Here is a 21,818-nt window from a genome sequence, read left to right as displayed (position 1 = left end):
GGCTGCCATGTTTTAACTTCGACAGCTGAGTAAGGAGAATGTTTACCTTCACGTGGAATCCGGCATATGACCTTGATCATATACTTGGGGTTTTTCTTTTTTTTTTAATGATTTTGACAAAATTTATTAAAATTGCACTTAGCCAAAATAATACAAAAGAAATCATTAAAACCAGACAACGTCAGTGAAACAGCAGATTACCTAAACAAGTTTTTACTCATCTTCCAGTTGGTCCAAATCATGGATTAAAGTGGTGGCAGGGAAGGTAACTCCACATATCTAGTCTGGGGTCCGGGGAGGCCCACAGTCGAACCATCTATAGCACACTTTTCAAAACACGTGCTCCGGCCTCCTGAAAGCTATAACTGGAAGATGATAATACCTGTGAGTGGACAGCAGTTCAGTTCAGGAAGTTTAAAGGACCCTGTGGGGTGTTCAGTAGCACACATTTCTATCACCTGTGGCTTCTCTACTTGGGATTCTTTTTGCCAGATTAGGTAAAAATAAATGTACAGACTTTAAAATTGGCAGTGTTTTTGTTGACACAGTCTGGTACGAGTTTGTTTCACTTGTATCCTTGATGAATTCAGTCTCTTCACTTACCCAGCTGCGCCTCTTTGGGCAGAGGGGCGGGGGGATTGGTGGGGGAGGGACACGGGACGACAGTGCCTATCTCCTGGGTTTGTTGTGAGGCTTTAATGAAATGTGGCCTCTGAAGTGCCCTGACATGGTACTTAGAACATAGTAGGTGATCCAGAAATGTTTGCTTTCATAGGCTCCTTTTAGTTTTGGTTGTGCCATTAAATGAAAAGAAGGGAATGATATTTGCTCAAAATGGGAGACCAAGGAGTTAGGTTAGAAGAATTCTGTTAGGATAGATCATTATTATTATTAAATAATGGTCCCGTTCTCCTTTGGTGTCATCAGAATTGGAGCTTTCTAGGATGCTTAATTGTGATGGGGGAGTGGGGGGAGGATAAAAACTCCATGGAATTCTGTCTCATTTCCACATTCTATATTTAAGAGAAAAACGGTGATTTCAGGCAAAATTATATGAAGAAATCTAATGAATAGTTGATGTCTTATTGTGACCGTGGAGTGAGGGATAGTATAAAAGGTGCTGACTCCTTGTTTGTCTTTTCTTTGATTTAAAAAAAACCTTGTTCGTGTTTTATAGTTAGAGGCTGAGATAAAAGAGTGAATTATTTCAAGCTTTTATTGTTAATTTGATTTGCTGACCTAGCCATTTATTTTATGCTATTAAAAATAAATTGCCTGTGATTTAATTTCATAATGTTAATAGATTTGCTTTATTTTTACTTTTCTGTTTGAATGGCAGTAATTACCCCTTCTATTTATATAGTTCTTCCCCAGAAGGAACTCAGATTTCTTTGTAGAGGCTCTATCATTAATCTCCATTATCCTCCCTCGAAGGTTGTCACAGAGAGGTTATTTTCTTTAATTTTCCAAATGAAAAAGGCATGGAAAGATGGAGCTGACTTCATCTAAGTTAGTAACTTAGGTGGTAGATAGAGGCCTGGTATAGTGCTGTGCCCAGGTTACCCTAGTAAATGAGGGGGGATGGGACATATGTGATGTTTGAGCCTATATGTCTGCCTTATGATTTCATATGTCATAGGCTAGAAAACACAGGGGGTGTGCAGATGGTCATGCACATAATCATATGTCTGTGTGTGTGGTTTTCTCTTTTAAATTTACGACATACATACAAGACCTCATCTTCAGAATGGGCCCAGTAGTGATAAGCCTTTCCAAGAACATTTTTCAGTGGTGCCATTCAGTATGAGCAAGATAGGTTTCTTTTTTTGTTTTTTACTTTCCACTATAAACTGAAGTATAATAAAGTTCTCTTTACTTCCTTTTTCGGGATGGGGGGAGCTAGGTTGATTTCAGGGAAGAGATCTCATTTAGAAAGACACTGGTTTCATTCAACTGTATTGCAGGAGATACATTTTCTGCACTCATTTCCACTTTACATTCACTGACTATTAAGTAAGCAATTGGCACCTGGCTGTCAGTTAGTCCCAGATTTACAAATGAGACTCAGTGCTGTGCCTGGTCTGCATTTGAATTATACCCACAGTGCCTTGCATATGGTAGGAACTCGGTATTAGTGACTGAATTGAGACAATAGAAATTAAATTCCTACTATGGATGAGACACCAAGTATCTGATTGTATTTGCAGCCATTCTTAGTTTTTGAGGCTTGAAAGTGTGTGACACTTTGTATCAACCCTGGGATACAATTCTAAATTATTTTAACAATGAAAGGGATCATATACTACAATGATCATATACCACATCCTTTCCTTAAGGATGAGCCAGGATGGGTTATAGGATTTTTATGTGTTTAAAACATTTTAAGTTTAACATGAAGTTTTAACAGGAAATTTGAAACAAACTGGTTTTAGCGTTGCTGTTGAATGTACCTCCTTCCCTTATGGATGCTTTCACTTCGTTTGCATTTACATATCCTTGGGTTGCAATGGTGGGTTTTCTCAGTGGCTTCTGTGCTGGTTTGTTGCCTCAGCATATGAATCACAAAGGCAGGAGGGAAAGTTCAAGGATAAGTAGGCTTTTTCAATCCTTTACATTCCCGGGAAACAAAAATCACTCATTCTTTAAACTCTATTTTAGGTAAACTGTTTCGTAGGGGTTTGCTTTGGTTTTTCACAATGGGTTATCTAGGCAGCTGTTTTCTTTTCAAATACTTCCCTCCGTGTCACCCATAGGATAAGGCTGGCCTCTAGGTAAACCTGTTTACCAGTCTTAATTATGGACAGCTTGTCTTCTAGGGGGCTATCCAATTTTTAACTAGTTCCATTGAATTCACTGCAGTCTGATTTTGCAAAGCAACCCTCCGCCCTCCCCTGATCTCCTGGTCGGTGGCGTCGGGTCTAACAGAACAGCGGCTCTACTGCAGAGGGCAGTTCAGCTCTTTGTCTGAGCTTTTTATTGAGAAAACAGAATTTCCCCGTAACAAAGGAAAACAGCAGGAGCTCAGGGGCGGAAGAGGCAGGAGCTGTGTTGAAGTCTGCGTAGAAGCTGTGTTTGTATTCTGGGGACCACAGGCACATACGTCCTCACTCACAGGTTGGAGTCTCCAGATTCGGTCCCTTTGTGTGTGGGGCGTGAGGGAGTGGGTAAACACTTCCAGACTGGGGCTGGGGGAGGCACAAAATCAACCCACTTAGAGCCCACTTTTCAAAACCCACGATCGAGCCATAGCATTAACTAGTCTCCTGCAAGCTATAACATAAAGACGGTAACACCTACAGGTGGACAATAATTTGGTTTAGGAAGTTTAAATTATACAGGGTGTGCTGCGCAATATTATACATTTCTATCGCCTGTGATTTCCCCGTTTGTGATTCCTTTTGTCCGATGAGGTAAAAATGGATGTGTAGACTTTAAAATTGACAGTTAAAAAACAAATCTTGGGCTTCCCTGGTGGTGCAGTGGATAAGAATCCGCCTGCCAATGCAGTGGACACGGTGGGGTTCGAGCCCTGGTCCGGGAAGATCCCATATCCTGCGGAGCAGCTAAGCCTGTGCGCCACAACTCCTGAGCCTGCACTCTAGAGCCCGCGAGCCACGACTACTGAGCCCACGTGCCACAACTGCTGAAGCCATTGCATCTAGAGCCCGTGCTCTGCAATAAGAGAAGCCTGCACACCGCAACAGAGTAGCCCCCACTCGCCGCAACTAGAGAAAGCCCGGGCGCAGCAACAAGGACCCAACGCAGCCAAAGATAAATAAATTAATTAATTTTTTAAAAAAAATCTCTGTTACATAGTGCTTAAAGAATGTCGCAGTGCTCTATACCCTTCCAGAAATATCAGTAGTTTTGAAGACGTGCTATCACTGTAGGTTAAGATTGATAAGGCAGGATGTGATTATTCTTTTAAAAGGGGTTTTGAATGTTCAGATATAATGCTACTTGATTGTGCTCAAACCATTATTGTGATTCACCATGTGTCGGTCTGCTAGGGCTGCCGTAACAAAATACAATGGACTGGCTGACTTAAACAACAGAGTTTTATTTTCTCCCGGCTCTGGAGGCCAGAAGTCCAGGGTCAAGGCATCAGAAGAGCTGGTTTCTCCTGTGGCCTCTCTCCTTGGCTCGCAGATGGCCACCTTCTTGCTATGTCCTCACACAGCCTTTCATCTGTGTGCAGGCATCTCTGGTGTTCTCTGTGTGTCCAAATTTCCTTCTCTTATAAGACCATCAGTCAGATTGGATCAGGGCCCCGAAGACCCCCATCTTTCAATACAGTCACATTCTGGGGTGCTGGGGTCTAGGACTTCAACATATGAATTTTGGGGTCACAGTGCAGCCCTTAACACCCAAAAGAAACATTATTTTACCTTAAAAAAATAATAGGTGGGGTAAATGAGTGGGTCTAGAAATTGTCTTGAGCAGCCCGGCCCCATTTTCACCCAGCACCTTGATAAATGGGTGTGATATAGTGAGAAGAAACACAGGCTTTGGAGCCTGGGTTCAAATCTAGTACCACAACCTAGGGCAAGACACTTAATGATGCCGAAGCAGTCCCTCAGTACCTGCCAGCCGCTGCTGTTAGTTATTATTAGTCACCCTGCACACACCCAACTGAATGAATTTCTGAAACATCATCTCCTCTGAGATTGCTGTTGCCCTTTACACTGTAAGCCTCCAAGAGGAGCTTGATGATTGGTAAATACTTCTGGTAATAGTCCTCATGAGTCCGTGCAGTTCTGCTGCCCTGGGCTCTTTGCTGCCTCAGTGTTCCTCAGATCCCCCCACTTCTTCACCACCACCCAGCTCCGTCCACCATCCTCGCTCTTGGGGCCGCAGCTACAGGCTCTCCCTGGACCCCCAGCATTGGCTTTTTCCTGACTCACGTGAGTTTCCCAGTGTGACTTACTTTACATAAACCTAAATCTGATTCTGACCCTCTGCCACCCTCCTACCCCTCGCTTTTGTTATGGGATGAATTGTGCCCCCCACCCCCCGCCGCCAAGATGTGTTCAAGTCCTAAGCCCTGTTTATTTGGGAAGGGGGGTCCTTGCAGATGTCATTCAGATGTAAGTTAAGATGAGGTTATACTGGAATAGGGCGGACCGTTAATCTGCTATGACTGGTGTCCTTGTGAGAGAGAGCAGAGACACGGACACACAGCGGGGAGAGGGCCACGTGAAGACAGAGGCAGATTCGAGTGCTGCAGCCGCAGAGCAAGGTACACCAAGGATGGCCGGCCACGGTCGGAAGATGAGAGAAGCGTGGAAGTTTTCCTCAGAGCCTCCAGTGGGAACCAGCCTTGCTGCTGCTAATTTCTGCCTCCAGAACTACGGCGGAATACATTTCTGTTGTCTCTAAGCCCCCAGCTTGTGGTCCTTTGTTACCGCAGCCCTAGGAAACTCAGGCACTTGCAGACCCCGCACTGGCCTCCCACTTCTCTTGGGGCAAAGACTAAACGGGACCCAACGCCTCTCGGGGTTCCCTGTGTAGCCTGGTCTCCCCTGCCCTCTGCGCTCAGCGACGCCAGGCTGCCTGTAGCTGCTCCACCAAACGTACCAGGCTTCCTCTAGGCCAGGGACCCTGCCCCTTGCTGCTGCACCTGGGACGCTCGCTCCACTGCAGCCCCTTTACCGGGTGATCCCCATTCCGGTCTCTGCCGCAAGGCCCTTTATAGGACAGCCTTCCTGACACTCAACCAGGTGCCGTCCTCAGACTCACCTTCCTCCAGAGCCCCGGCCCCTTCGAGTGACACATTTACTAATGAGGGCATCTGACTCCCATCCAGGGCTCAGGAGGCAGGGGTCTGAATGGTTTGCCCACCATTGTATCTGTAGCTGCCGACTTGGTGCCTGGGATGCGGTCGTTATTACCTAAAGGAATGAGGGAGGGAGAATTTGATTAGTGTAAAGTGGAACGATAGTATTGCTACAGAAGAAAGGTGTCATACAAGAAAGTGCTGTATTTGTTTAAAATACAGAATCGTCATTGTTTCCTCACATGCACGTGTGGTTGGACTTTGCCACTCAGCCCTAGTGGGTGCAGGTGTGTGAGAAGGAGGGAGAGTCAGGGTTTCACGGTAAAAACCAGCCCAGCTTCCTAACTTTCCAGTTTTCTCTGTTGAGTTCTTTGGTCAGTATCCTGCTGTCACACTTTAGTGTTACCATCTGCTCGTCACCTCCCTTCCCTCGAATCTTTTCTTACAGGGCAAGGCACTAGAGCACCAGCAAGCTCGGCCCAGCCTCTGTAGGGGTTTAGCTGAAGTTCTGCAGGGGCTTGTTTTTTATACCATTATCTTTTGCTTTCATCTAGAACGCATACTAGGCATCCCAGGTCTGAACAAAGAAGTCTGGCAGCTGATGGCCGATTTTTCTCTCTCTTTTCAGGTTCACTACAACGTGGGCAAAAACCTGGCTGATAAAGGCAATCAGACAGCTGCCATTAGATACTACCGGGAAGCTGTGAGGTACTGCAAGCGTCCTGTCTCACGGAAGAAATGCCGTCTTTACAGTACACGTGTCTTATTTTAACTTTCTAGCGTTAAAAACCTGTCCCCATGAGGACCCCAACTTTAAGATAAATTTGCCAACTCCTGAGAGTTTAGTGAAGACTACAGGCTTGGTTTCTCTCTCCACTTCCAGATTAAATCCGAAGTACGTTCATGCCATGAATAATCTGGGAAATATCTTAAAAGAAAGGAATGAGCTCCAGGAAGCAGAGGAGCTGCTGTCTTTGGCCGTACAGATACAGTAAGCGTTGTTTCATAATCATGCTCATGGCATGGAAATGCGCTCCGGCGTTCTGGGAGCTCAGCCGTTCTTTTCCTTGTTTATCTTCCAGGCCAGACTTTGCTGCCGCGTGGATGAATTTAGGCATCGTGCAGAACAGCCTGAAACGGTTCCAGGCTGCCGAGCAAAGTTACCGGATGGCGATCAAACACAGGAGGAAATACCCAGATTGTTACTACAACCTCGGGCGTTTGGTAAGCACGTGGTGCCCTGTGGCTGCGGAAGAAAAGCTTGGTTTTGTTTCTTTCTTTATAGTAAAGTGAGAAGAGCAGCACCCATTCTATTCCTCTACAGCTTATGAAGTTCTTGCACATACTTTTATCTCAGTTGAAGGTAGCTATTTGATTTCCTCCTATGTAGTTTTTTTTTTTGTTTTTTTTTTTTAATTTTTATTATTTATTTATTTATTTATGGCTGTGTTGGGTCTTCGTTTCTGTGCGAGGGCTTTCTCTAGTTGCGGCGAGCGGGGGGCCACTCTTCATCGCGGTGTGCGAGCCTCTCACTCTCACGGCCTCTCTTGTTGCGGAGCACAGGCTCCAGACGCGCAGGCTCAGTAGTTGTGGCTCACGGGCCGAGTTGCTCCGCGGCATGTGGGATCTTCCCAGACCAGGGCTCGAACCCGTGTCCCTTGCATTGGCAGGCAGATTCTCAACCACTGCGCCACCAGGGAAGCCCTATGTAGTTTTTTTTAGCTCTAATTAGAGAGCAAGCCAACTTGAATTAGCCAAGTTTAAGAGATCATAAAGGCAACAGGTTAAACTAAGGAATAAATTACAATTTTTAAACTCCCTTTGTGCCCTGTAAAACAGTATTCCAAGGGGTTACTTCCTGATAAACACTGGTCTCTCTGTTTTTAAAACACCAATTGAATAAAAACTGAAATTTAAAAAAAGCAAACCCATAATGTGACTTCTGAGCTTTCCTCTTCTGCTGCCTCAAGGGACTGTTCCTGCATTTTTACAGGTAACTATCCCCCCATAAAAGAAAGCTCAGGAGCCCACAAAAGGGCTTTGAGATTATTCAATGGAAATAGAACATAATGTATTCCGTAGAGACTTTCTCTTTTTGGTCACTAACAGGATATTTATAAAGCTGTTATTGCTCTTGACTCTTTTTTTTAAAATATAGTTTCTTTCTTCAAATAAATAATACAGCAGTAGCTCATACAGTAAGTTCAATAATCTTAAAATCTGAAAGCATGGGGCTTCCCTGGTGGCACAGTGGTTAAAAATCCACCTGCCAGTGCAGAGGACATGGGTTCGAGCCCTGGTCCGGGAAGATCCCACATGCTGCAGAGCAACTAAGCCCGTGCGCCACAACTACTGAGCCCACGTGCCACAACTACTGAAGCCCGTGCGCCTAGAGCCCATGCTCTGCAACAAGAGAAGCCACCGCAATGAGAAGCCTGCGCACCACAACGAAGAGTAGCCCCGCTCGCTGCAACTAGAGAAAGCCCGTGGGCAGCAACAGAGACCCAACGCAGCCAAAAATAAAATTAATTAATTAAAAAAAAAATCTGAAAGCATATATTGCTAATGATAGTGAAATAGATTTTGTTATCATTTCTGAAAGGCCTCCATGAGGACTCACAGCTTAATTATTAAAGCTCTTGCTTTCCTTAATAAAGAAAATAAGCGCACACCCAAAAAATGGTAGTTCTGTGAGGTGATGGAGGTGGTAACGAGAAAAACAGTTTATTAACGTGTGCAGCGGGCAGACAAGTGGGGTAACTCAAAGGGATGGTTAGAACTTGGGCTTATGTAGCATCTTAGCAGAGAACTATACATTTGTAGAGAAATGACAAGACAAAGAAAGAGGTTTCAGGCTTCCAAGCTGACGAACTGTGGGAAGGTAAATATATGGGGGAAACCTCACATATATAATGAAGTGAGGTGTGTTTGTGTAGGTTCGTCTTCTCCATAGCCATAAAACTTCCCCAGGAGGGGAGGCCGTCCTCCTTTCTCAGAAGTTTCTGCTTTTAGTCAGATCAGGGAAGCTCCAGGAAAGCTGCTTTCTGCATCTGTTGACTCTCAAATGCCTTCAGTGCAATAATCTTTATGCCAAAATGGTATATTTGGGGTGGCATGTTTGGGTCCTCTATCTTGTTTTCTTGGAGTAGGGGAGAGACAGTAAAACTCCACTGTAATAATATCAGTAGAGACCAGAAAATCCAGTCACACACAGAGCAGGGTGGGTCCCTGCAAAGTTAATGAAGTGAGAATGGGGTCTGGGAACAAATTGGGTATTATCCAAATACTTGCATTGGTGGTGATTGCAGGGATTACTGTTTCTATTTACTGTGTCTATACTAGGACTTGCGTGACATATTATACTTGAGATCCACACAAATTCTTCTTTCATTCTTTTTTTAAAATTTTTTTGGAGGCAGCTCTTTTTTCAGGGTATTGTTTGTGAAGTGAGTGTATCTGCCTGGAGCCCTCGGTTATACTTTAAAGCTCTAATACTTAGCGGTCTTCTTCCTTCCCCCAGTAGCTGCCTGTCACTGCAATTCCTTGGGGTTTGGAAAATTGAGAATTAATGCTAAATGAGCCAAGTTACATCCAAAGAAACGAAGATAGAATGCAAAATAGAGGATTTTAACATGTGCTCCAGGCCCTGGAACTCATCCCCACTCTCACTTAGAAGATCACCTGTAGTATTGACTATATTGAGACCTTGTACTGTTCTCTGTGTACTGTTTACTAATTATGCTACCGTGAAGTAATCTTTCTGTGTTCCCTCCTGCCAGCTGTTCTTGCTTATTTAAAGATTTTGCTCTCCTTTGTTGTTCAGTTATCCAGCTTTTGCCTGCTTGACAGCTTAAAAGCATTAAGAGCTTAATCTTTAACAGCTCAACCAGTATATTTTTATATCGGCAAATAATAGGAACTTAATAACTGAAGAGTTTCTTTTTTGAAAAAATCTTCCTTAGTCACTCTTCAGTAGTGGGAGACAGAAATGTGTTTTGATTTCTGGATACAGGAAAGAAGGGACTATAATGAACTTCTCTTGTGATGTAGGAAATTGGGAAGAGCTGGATTATTTGGGACACATTACTGACATTAGAAAATTATGGTAATAGTGACTGGAGACAGTTCATTTTGCAAGGACTAATTGCATCAGGCAGGATCCATTCAGGAAAACCAAAACCATGCTAAGTATGTTTTTTTAAAATAATCTCTTTTTTTTTAATATTTATTTGTTTATTTATTTTGGTTGCACTGGGTCTTAGTTGTGGCATGTGGGATCTTTTAGTTGCGGCATGCAAACTCTTAGTTGCAGAGTTTGCAACTCTGCATGCATGCGGGATCTAGTTCCCCAACCAGTGATCGAACCCCGGCCCCCTGAATTGGGAGCACAGAGTCTTACCCACTGGACCACCAGGGAATTCCCCGTGCTAAGTATTTTAAATAGAGAAGATTCAGTACAAGGAATGGGTTAGACAGTTGTTGGAAGAACACACATGGAAAGGTGACATTAACTCAGAGAGTAAAAGGAAACCCTCTAGGGTTAAGGGAACAAATGGAACGAAGTGATGCCACCAGAATTTAAGAGCTCAGAGAAGGCACCACATCTCAGGAGGTACCATCACCTCAAGGCTGAGATTGTGACAGAAGGACCACAGTCCAGCCCTGGGACTGTGGAGGGAGGGGACATGGCCACTGTAGAGGCACTGCCAAGGACAAGGAAAGAGAGAGCGAGGATGGGGGGAAAGCGCTACTCCCTCTTCCAACTGTCTGATCATCACCTGTGACTTCTATTGGCAGAGAGACTTAACGGGCCAAGTAGCAAAGCACCATGGGAAATGTAGTTTGCAGAGCATAGAAGGATGAGCATAGGACTAATAGGTAAATAACATGCTTATTACCTGTCCACTTTCAGAATGGGTAGTTCTTGCTAAATCACCATTTTTCTCTGTTTCCCTTAAAGTGCTTGTTCACTTTGTATAGATGGTATAAAAGGTAAAGTTCAAGGCAAAATAGGAGTAAGTGTTACCGGGTTCAGGCTGGTGTTGTTCTTCAATAAATAGTAATGAAAAATAATAATAAATAATAAAATATGTAAAGAATGTTTTTGTTGTGTAAACGAAGTTATGTTGGTTTTCCTGGGTGCCTTTGAAAGAATGTCACCACAGATCGTGTCCACATGACTCAAATACCTGTCACTTGCTGGAGAGAACTGGCTGAGAAATCAATGGAACATCAAATATAAAGAGACAATTAAATGTTGGTATAATTAGGCATCCTAAATTATTTTAAGTCTTTGAACTTTACATATTTCCTCATTTAAGGGCTAAAATATCGTAACTTGAGTTTCTGAGTCTCATGGGAAATTCCGACATCTTTAGCAAATGGATATTCACAAATGTTTCCGTAATTCCTAATTCCTTAAACCTTTCTTTTTCTTGCGTGCTGTGCCACCTGTTTGCTGTGTGTGGGGTCATGGGGCAAGTCACAATGTTTCTGTTGTCTAATGAAAAGACAGACTTGACAGTAAGTAAGGAAATAGCCTTAAACTCTGATAAATTGTAATTGTGTGTACTTTTTTGCAGAGTTAAAGGAACCGTGTTCGTTCAGATGAGATGTGCATTTGAACTGAGTTGAAGAGGGCAAGAGGGTCACCTGTTAAACAATCCATCACTTTCCCCCTCTGTGTGCTTTTATTAACTATGCAGATTGACAGCCAGCCATTTCATATTCTGTTATCGATGTTAACATTCCCTCTCAAAAGAAAGCAACAGATCATTCTCTCCTTCCTGAAGGAGGCAAACAGGCTCCAAATTGCCAAAGAGGTTTACATTTACCGCTTAAGACTTTTCCAACCAGTTCATAAAGTATGTCTGATAGACTCACAGTTTTATAGGAAGCTTAGATGTAGGCAGGAAGACCATTCTTCACAAGGTGAATTTGGCCCATAGAGCTTTTAATCACATTAAATATTTTGTTGACCATTTTAAATAATATCTTATCAAAGATAGCCTATGTGAAATCTTTCTGGAAAAATACTAAGGATTAGGTTTTTTCCTTAACCTCTCTTCAGTAGTCTGAAACATGCTTTGACACCTGGAATCACTAAATTACGGGTTATAGTTAAAAGGTTGTAGGCTCAGGAGCTAGGCCACCTGGTCCCAGGCCCTGCTCTCCCATTTCTAGATATGGCATTTTGGGCACATTACTTCCTTTCTCTGTGCCTCAGTTATTTACTTCATCTGTAAAATGGGGATAGTTCTCCTTCACTGAGATTGTTGGGAGGGCTAAATGAGTTAATATGAAAAATTAGACGCTCGATAAATACAAGTTCGGTTCGGTTTGGTTGGGGGTTTGGTTTGGTTATATCTTGGAGAAAGAAAACAAAAAAAAGAACTGGAATATTGACTGGGGGTGTCCCTGCTTTGTGTTCAGTATGCAGATCTCAATCGTCACGTGGACGCGCTGAACGCGTGGAGGAATGCTACCGTGCTGAAGCCAGAGCACAGCCTGGCCTGGAACAACATGATCATCCTCCTTGATAACACAGGTGTGGAGAAGCGATTCGGTCAGTCCACGGTGTAGTGCCCTTGGGTAATTAGGAAATACATGCTTGTGCTTTTTTTTTTCCCTAGTGTGCGTTAGAGTTGTTTTTTTTTTAATTAATATGGGGTTCAATATTTTACATGACAAATCTGTGTGTACTTCTAGAGTATGGAGTTTCCTTTGACATATTGCAATATGCATGTTTGGGAAGGTGACACTTCGCTTAGAGTTGGTGTTGAGTAACGGGGGCAGGTGTGCACTAACATCTCATTTCTCCTGAAGCCTGTCATCTGGCACTGGCCATCACCTAGCATGCTGGAGGTACCTGGAAGTAAGTAAGAATGGCTTCTGGGCTTATGAAATGGATGGTGCTAGGTCCATGCTCTGAAGTTCATGGACGGTACTCAAAGGAGGTGCTCTCAAACCTACACTCACAGATTCTTATTTTCGATATAATGGTAATAAATTTGGTGACCTGGTTTCTTAGCCCAAGCGAGACTCAATCAATTAGAAGTTTCTCTGTTCCCTTACTTTTAAAAATCCAGTCATTCCATAGGAAATGATAGTTTTCATTTGGCAGAATTTAAAGCTAGTAAGCCATCTACTCAGTGTGGAGGGAGATATGCATCTTGTTCCTAATGAAAGTGTAGAATGTGAGCTTCAATACTATAAATATTCAGTTATTAAACTGTTGCTGTGATATTCTTATTCTGCAGACTTGTTTTCTCTGATTTGGGTATAACTGGTATCTGGGGGAAATTAAAATTAGATTTTACGTGCTTTGACAGAATTTAATCAAAAGCTGTTGGTATGTTATGTCGGAATTGTGCTGGACTGCAGTGGCTTTGCAACTGATAGGTCGTGTGTGTGTGTTGAGTGTTGTGTATGTGTGTGTGTATTACATGTTCTACATTGATCTTCTTAAGTGGTTTATTCATAATCATTGTACATAATGCACATAAGCCCTGTTAATTAGAGAGAGAGACTAAAATACTAGTACAATGCGAACATGTTTTTTAAGTTTTCCATTTTTCACTCACAGGTAATTTAGCCCAAGCCGAAGCTGTTGGAAGAGAGGCACTGGAATTAATACCTAATGACCACTCTCTGATGTTCTCCTTGGCAAACGTGCTGGGAAAGTCCCAGAAATACAAGGTGTGTGAACTGCAGGCCGTGATTTCTTACAGTGAATGCCGGCATCTGACAGGAGCCATCAATGTAACGTCTGCCCAGTTAAATTCAGAATTAGGCCCAACCAGTGGTAGCTGCGTACCGGTGTGGCTCGGTCAGTTTGCTTTGAGAAGTTGCCCAAGAGATGAATTTGTGGACTCAGACTCCACGTGCTTTCTGGTCAGAATTCACCAGCATCGCTCAAACGTGGGAGGGGAGGAGAAGCCAAAAAAATCCTAGCAGATGCCCCAGCTCCTGGCATGGGGCTGTGATTCTGTCCCTGGCGCTGGGGCTCGTCCTCTTCTGCCCAAAAGGAGTACCAGCCCGTGGAGAATATAGGGTGGGTTCTCGCTGCTTCCAAGTTTTTCCTCACCTACAGGAAGTTACAGGTCATCTGCAAAGCCCTAGAAGTTTCTGACCAACCACAGGATACTGCATCTGGCCTCTAACTAACTGGGGTCCCAGGGTGGGCCAGGAGTAGACCGTGAATCAGAAGGCACGTAACTCCCTGGATGCTGAAGGGGACTCTGTTCCTAATAGCACTGATCTCAGATTTTAGTTTGTGTATCAGAACCACCGAGGGAGCCTGTGAGAATACAGAGGCCCGTATTTCTCCACGTGGCTCCGTGGGGGAAGGTCAGGGAGTATGCATTCTAACCAGCATCCCGGCTTCCTAGCACAGATGTTACAGAAAACACACTTTTAGAAGCAGTGTCTTCGTCCTTTCATGAGAGAAATATTTCCTTTTTGAATCAGGGGACATATCTGATTTTGATCACATTCGGCCTAATAGTGATTAATTCATACTTCTCCTGTTCGGCTCATTATATATCATTATCAGCATAATTTTCTATAACAATACAGTAGTAAGATGTCTCATGCATTTCTATCCTTTTTGAATTGAATAATCAGGGAGTTTAATAGCATCAGAGTACATTTTTGAATTTCTAGATTTTGCCCCCAGATAACCTTTTGAGGGGGTTCGTTTTATTTTTTACAGACCTACTTGTGTAGAGGGGAGGGAGGTGAGGTGTGTGGGTTCCTTTCTAATGACTTTCCAGCCATCTGTCAGCCTGGGACGGGGGGGAGTGTCCAGTGACCATCCTTGAGATGCAGCTTATGTGATCATGTGCTGATTTTTCTATCATCCCACAGCTTCTAAACTGGAATTCCTAGTAAGGTGACGGAACCTGGGGTTGATTTGGGTTCCAGTTCACAGTGGTGTTTTGTGTGTTTTTTTTCCCAGATAAAGTAGAAAATACTCCATAAAGCAGAATGGAGAAATGGGTTTCCTGTTTCTCTACACATTTTGCATCCTAACTGTCTAGGCCAGGGTGTTGAGCCTAAGATAAGGAAACAGAGGGTGAAATCTGAAATAAGGAACTTAACTTTGGGCACTGGGCGGGGACGCTTGGATGAAGAGGTGACGTGGTGGTGACTTACAGGGGTGGAGCAAGCAGACCTTCCAGCTGGGCCACCGTGCCCATGAGGACAGGTGTCTGCAGTCTGTGCAACTCCCTTTCCACCTAGGCATTTGCTGTTTTAGATGATCACTAACTCTTGGTCAGTGTCCTTAGTGAGCCTGGAGCCTCCTTGAGGTCAGAGTCTTAAGTCCCATTTTTGTGTCTCCTTTGCTGCTCCACCCCTCCCCAACCGCTGGGCATTTTGTAAGTGCCCAGTGCACCACTGTGAAATGATGGAACCCGTCCCACATTCGGTTCCGGAACGTTCAGGCTTCCGGAATCTCTTTTGAGACTTTGATGTGAGCATTCTCATTACATCCAGGTGATTATGGGGCACCTTTTTATCCGAGCAGCCCTTTTACCCAAGAGCCATCACTTAACCACTCCTCAGTTTATTCTTCTGTGAAATGGAGATGGTGCTCAGAAAGAAATGCACAAGAAGGTAATTTTTAACTATGAAACATTGTATACATGTATACATACACAGCAATAATTTTAGTCTAGTGATTATTTAATGAAACTCTAAGGATCATTAAAATCCATTAGCATTTATAATGCCCATTGCCATTTAATTTCCAAAAGTGATGTTTTTCAGTGGTGAACGTTGCCTCTCGTGCTGATTCTCTCTGCATCACCTGTTCCACGGGCCCTGTAGTTTAAGAGCAGATTACGTTTAGAGAGCAGTTTCCCCAACTCCAGACATTTATGTCATACCCTTACGAATTTTTTTTTTTTGGCCACATCTAGATACTACTTATTATTCACTTGATATATTTCTTTAAATAGATTTTAAACACAAATGGTAATTAAAGTGGAAACATGCTATCTTTACTAGAAATATAAGGTAACTGAAAACAGAATAATTTTACTAAATCTCAGGTAGGTACTATTACTGGCCAAGGCTCTGAGCCTGAGGGTGAACCCTCAGTTAGCCTCAAAGGGAGATTGGCAGGTGTTTGGGGGTGACCCCAAACCACCACCAAATGGAGACTTTGTCTCAACTGAACTGGAAGAAAGGAAGGTGAATTGAAGAGGGAGCTATTCTTGCTATGTGACTCGTGGTTTCAACTTCACGTTGGACCACCCACGTTCCCTTCCCAACCAGAGTGGTCTGCAGGGTGTTCCTTGTGAAAGGCTGTCTGGGAGAATAGATGTGGGTTTAAGGATGCTGCAACCCCGGCGGCCGGCGTGGCTGAAACGACCTCCGACTGCCCAGTCCTCGCCGCCTAGACAGAAAGACCCTCACTTGCTCCTTTGCGAGGCCTTGCTCTGTCCCATGTGTTAAACCCCAGTCATACACATTTTGTCTAACACACTTTAGAAAATAATATGTTATTTTACCTGTCTGTTGATGAAAAACAATCCCTGATTTTAAAGGTGAGTTTATTTATTTGTTCCTTGGCATAAGTCAGCTCGTTACCTGGGTCTTGAAGCATCCTTGAACCTCCACAGAAGATCAGTTTATGAATAGTTCATCGCTTCCCGGAACAGGGCCATTAAAAAGCCTGATTTAATAGGTGAGCATTTCATGGGCTTTGAATACCTGCGGGCATTCGTGTTCTAACGAGGCCTCCAGCCTGTCCTGCCTCCCAGGAGCCACTGAAGCATCCCCTCAGGACTGTCCCAATGTTACCCAAGATGGAGCACGTCTAACCCACACTCACGGTGCCCCACAAACCCACTCTCCCTCCTGACGCCCCTTCTTTTTTCATGACGCCCCTTCCTTTTTCAATGTGCCATTGTTTTTCTGTCTTCCAGGCTTGGAAACTTTTTTATTTTTTTTGGCCACGCTTTGAGGCTTGTGGGATCTTAGTTCCCCGATCAGGGATCGAACCCGTGCCCCCAGCATTGGAAGCATGGCGTCTTAACCACTGGACCGCCAGGGAAGTCCGCAGGCTTGGAAACTTTGAGTCCTTTTTTTCTTCCCTCATTACCTCCCTGATCTCATACCCACTCCTTCCCACCAGCCTTGCCTTGCCAAGACCTACAGCCCCTAAACAGGCTGTAAGCCCTCACCCCCGTACCATTGCCCACTCTCCTAAACCCCACTACATCCTCCAAACCTGACTCTGACTGCACATCGTCCTGAACGATGTCCACACTTGTGGGCGCTTGAGAAATAAGTTAAATGAATCAAAAAATGAATTTAGCATCCCCTAGAGAACTCCTAACTTGCCTTTTATCTCTGCATCTGTCGTCTCCAGATAACACTGCTTCATTTGCATGTGGAGGAGCATTTTAAAGTAGATTGAGGTTCCCCAGCCTTTCCATTTCTTATATTTGAGGTTTTAAATGGAAACATTTGAAAATCATCAGAAAGAGCACAACTACAAATCTACACAATCCGTTTGCTTTTTGGTTTGTTTGCATCGTTTTCATTTCTGTTTCCAGCACACCTAACACAGCAGGAAAACTTAGACTTCCTTGAAGGAGTTTTCTCTCCCGAAACTCGGAATGTAGACCCTGACTTTGAACTGAGTTCTGAGAGTGACGTTTGCTGACATCCTGCGTGTAATCCTGACATCTTCCTTCATTCCCTCACAGACCACATTTCTAAAATACAGATTTTTCTCTGCCAGCTCTGTCTAAAAGGTTGTGGTGTCAGAGATGTTTGCCCAGCCAGCACAAGGCAAAGGAAACGGGTCTCCCTGCACTTTATAAAACATGTGATCCTGGATATGGGAGGCCCCCTGGGAGAAGCTCATGTAGGGCACAGGTAGAAGGTAAAGACCTGTCCCCAAACCCCCAGCCTTGGTTGGTGAAGCTGAGCCTATGACCCTGATTAAAGCATGAGTGGCCCTTTAGGGCCACGAATGTAGATGGTGTGACAGTCACCCCCGGCAGCTGTCGCCGAGAACAATGAGGCATCTTTATTTTTCAACATTATGGTAAAAAGGGGCCATGCAGTCGGCCATGGTCCCACAGTGAGCAGGCGAGAAAACACGTGGCCGTGTTTCTCAGTGGCTGGGTTGGGAGTGAATACTGTATGGGGGAAATGCAAGTCTCTACGAGAATCGGCTCCGCGCTTCAGGGGCATTCGGTCACGCTCACGTACAGTCCTGCGGTGGCTGAGGTGACAGGTGGCTGTTTCTCCCTCATCCTCTCTGCTCATTTCCTGCAGCTGAATGGGCGGCTTCTGGTCGCTGAGGGGGGGGGGGTGCATTCTTAGGGGGGGTTACACAGGCCCCACCTCCTGCCTTGAGAATCCTAGAAATGAGCTCACCGATGCTGACCAGAAATGACATTTGCGTGGCTGTCCTCAGCGGCCCAGCACTTTCCTGCTTGACCTTTGCTCATCCTCCCCTGCACCCTGAACTGAGCTACTTGCCTAAAGTTGCAGAATTCCCGCCACTTCAGGGAGGCAGGTGGCAGAGTCATTAGCATATTCATCCCCTCTGCGGCCACCGTCCCCTGACTGCTGCCCCGTCACCTTTGCCCAGTCGCACACTGCCCCGATGGGTCATCCTTCCAAGCCTCTTCTCAACAGCGTGTGGCCCTGCTGGGCCTCCCGAATGTCTCCGGAAGAAGGGTTTGGTGGAGCAAAACATGCACGTTCAAAGTTTGAAAACCGTAGGCGATAAAACTGCATAAAACTTCTGCGTCGTGTGGAGTACCTTATTTTTTTATGTATTTCGTTTTTTAGGAATCTGAAGCTTTATTCCTCAAAGCAATTAAAGCTCATCCAAATACTGCAAGTTACCATGGCAATTTGGGTAAGGAAATTTTTCAATTTGAATCATATCGAAATTCTATGTAATTTTAATGAAACAGGTGCATTTCTGTAAAATCACTGTTGGGAGAGTTGTTTTTCAAATCGAACCCGTATTGGCCTTTATAATCTGGTTCTAAAATATGGCATTTTAAGGAAATTATCACATTAATAAGGTAGCTAAATAACAGTCATATTTACAAATCTTAATTGCATGATCAGAACAACTCCTAAAATCCCCCACTAGTTAATCGCCTTCTGATGTTAAAACTCAGATTTTCTTTCTTTGAGTGAAGGGCCCTAGACAGTTAAACTGAGAAGTACTTTGGAAGTTTGCAGTCTGACGTGTGTCCTTTTGCCTCTTCTGTAGTGGACCTTCCTTATCTAGCCTGGTCTTCCCTGCATTCTTATGTTCTGTGTCTTGGCTAAGAATGAATTCACAATGACTTATTACCTAGAATTCCTTTCTTTCATTTTTGACATCTCAATAATTCAGATTTTTAGAACATAGCGTGTTGATGTTTGGAAGGCTCAGTCATGTGAATATTTTTTCGCCACATCTCTTCCCTGTAGACTCTGTAGCTTCTCCTTGGAAAAGTGATGAAGCATCAGTGGTTGCTGTACTGCCCACGTAGAAAGATAGTTTTACTTAGAGAATCATTGTAATAGTCAGAGGCTTACCATTCTAATGAGTAGATTTCTTGGGACTTCCCATGTGGTCCAGTGGTAAAGAATCCGCCTTACAATGCAGGGGACTCTGGTTCGATCCCTGGTCAGGGAACTAGGATCCCACATGCCACGGGGGCAACTACGCCTGCACCCCACAACTACTGAGCTCGCGCACCTCAACTAGAGCCCACGCGCTCTGGAACCCGTGCGCCACAACTACAAAGCCCATGCGTCCCGGAGCCTGCACGCCACAACTAGAGAAGAGAGAACCCGCACGCCACAACTAGAGAGAAGCCCACACGCCTCAACGAAAGATCCCGCATGCCTCAATGAAGATCCCGCGTGCCGCAACTAAGACCCGATGCAGGCAAAAAAAAAAAAAAAAGTAGATTTCTTTAACTATCATTTTAAAATGGTCAGATCTTGACGTTAGAGCCCTGAATTCCAGCTGGCAACAAACAAGCTATTATTTTGCTGAAAGGTATAGGAGACTCTTTGTCAAAGTAAATGGCTGGTCTCCTATGTGGTCAGAGCGCTAAGCAGTGCTGGAGCCCAGCCCTGTGCAGGCTGGCTTTCGGGAAGTTTCCTGGCAGCATCAAGAAACTTAGTGTAGGGCTTCCCTGGTGGCGCAGTGGTTGAGAATCTGCCTGCCAATGCAGGGGACACGGGTTCGAGCCCTGGTCTGGGAAGATCCCACATGCCACGGAGCAACTGGGCCCGTGAGCCACAACTACTGAGCCTGTGCGTCTGGAGCCTGTGCTCCCCAACAAGAGAGGCCCCGATAGTGAGAGGCCCGCGCACCGCGATGAAGAGTGGCCCCCGCTCACCGCAACTAGAGAAAGCCCTCGCACAGAAACGAAGACCCAACACAGCCAAAAATAAATAAATAAATTTAAAAAAAAAAAAAAAAAAAAGAAACTTAGTGTACTCTTCCTTTTGCTTCTTTATGTAACAATGTTGCCATAGGGAGATGGATCACGCCTAATGATATGAAGAACCCTGGGAGTAACTGGGGGTGGTTAAACAGACAGTCACCAGGGAGTGTGATTACAATAAATAAAGTTGGCAGTACAAACAATATTGTTTTAAACAATGATTTTTGAAAACTGCTTGCAGAGGTTCTGTAATACTTCTTTGTACAAGTGGTTGGGAATACCACAAGTTATTCAGAAGCATTTCCAGTGAAATTGATCTCTTGCTATTTCAGCTGTGCTTTATCATCGCTGGGGACATCTAGACTTGGCCAAAAAACACTATGAGATCTCTCTGCGGCTTGACCCAATGGCATCAGGAACTAAGGAGAATTATGGTCTTCTAAGAAGAAAGCTGGAACAAATGCAAAAGAAGAACGTCTGAGCCTTTTTCCTTCATTTTTTGAGTTTGTGTGTGTGTGTGTGCATGAGGCAGATCATTAATATCATGTGCTTACATTTAACCATTTAAAAGTCTTACGTGTTGTTTATTTTATCATTTTTTTTCTATGAAAACAAAGACATGCAAAAAGATTACAGCACCAGCAATATACTCTTGAATGCTTGATGTGGTTTTTGCATTGAAATTGTATTTTTTCAGACAACTCAAACATAAATTCTAAAATTCCAAGGATGAAGTCTTTTTTAATTAAAAAGAAAAAAAGAAAAAAATTACCTTGAGCGACTTACAGCAGAATTAAACCTGCATTTGGGATGTGAGTTGTGTTGTTGTAAAGACTCATATTATTAAACTTGGATTGTGAACAAGAAATGACAAACTGATTCCTACAATTTATATAAATATCTAATGTGTCTGTATATTAGAATTTTTATTTAATGACAAGAAAGAGTAAATTAAGATTTTTTTTTAATCTTTTTTTTTCCAAACAATGTGCTATGAACATCATTTGTAAGGAAATATTTATTTGTATTTTTTTTTGAATGGGGCAAATAATTGAATGAAGAATGGAAATTTTAACATCTAGTGTATTTACACTTTTTCCCTAGGAAGAAATTCACTCCTGCAATATTTTTTGGATTCTTCAACTTGTGCTGTTTCATAACATAGGAAATTATGTAGTATCCTACATAAACTGTCACTATTAATAGAAAATTAAAGCCATGCTTTAGGCAAAAGTAGGCAGCCTGATGTCTTTATTTTTGTTACATCCAGTATTAAGAGGGCTACACACCTCTATGTAAGTTGTTTTTTTGTGTTTTTTGACTGGAAAGCAGTTTTCCATTTAGTTTCATGGAACCATAGTCATTACTATATCCAAAAAATGCAAGAGGTAAATTTTCTCCCAAAAGGAACCACATTTGGGGAGTTTGTGATATTTTTAAGAATTGGATTATTTATCCTGTTTTATTGGGTCAGAATAATCATGTTCGTTTTGTTTTATTCTCCTATATATGCTGTTGACCTAATGATTTATGCAATCTCTGTCATTTCTTATGCAGTAAAATTATTACAGAAACCGGTATACAAGTGTCATAGTGCCTCCTATTACTCATCT

The 21,818-nt window shown here is 43.5% G+C and overlaps 1 protein-coding gene across 3 annotated transcripts in view; it reads left to right on the top strand.

Annotated features, from left to right (window-relative positions):
* The window catches only part of TMTC4 (transmembrane O-mannosyltransferase targeting cadherins 4), a 62,006-nt gene extending 40,229 nt beyond the window's left edge, over positions 1 to 21,777 (top strand). For all 3 annotated transcript variants that reach the window (XM_059903036.1, XM_059903034.1, XM_059903035.1), the window contains 7 exons: positions 6,405 to 6,484; positions 6,660 to 6,767; positions 6,859 to 7,000; positions 12,209 to 12,323; positions 13,362 to 13,474; positions 18,596 to 18,665; positions 20,538 to 21,777. In XM_059903036.1, coding sequence (XP_059759019.1) covers positions 6,405 to 6,484; positions 6,660 to 6,767; positions 6,859 to 7,000; positions 12,209 to 12,323; positions 13,362 to 13,474; positions 18,596 to 18,665; positions 20,538 to 20,686 — 777 coding nt within the window. In that variant the 3' untranslated portion in view covers positions 20,687 to 21,777. The remainder of the gene's footprint in view (positions 1 to 6,404; positions 6,485 to 6,659; positions 6,768 to 6,858; positions 7,001 to 12,208; positions 12,324 to 13,361; positions 13,475 to 18,595; positions 18,666 to 20,537) is intronic.
* Positions 21,778 to 21,818: the final 41 nt, after the last annotated feature.

The sequence above is a fragment of the Balaenoptera ricei genome, chromosome 18, assembly GCF_028023285.1.
Source record: "Balaenoptera ricei isolate mBalRic1 chromosome 18, mBalRic1.hap2, whole genome shotgun sequence".
NCBI classification, from domain to species: Eukaryota; Metazoa; Chordata; class Mammalia; order Artiodactyla; family Balaenopteridae; genus Balaenoptera; species Balaenoptera ricei.
The sequence above is the reverse complement of the archived record's forward strand: the minus strand, read 5'-3'. Positions and strand labels throughout refer to the sequence as shown.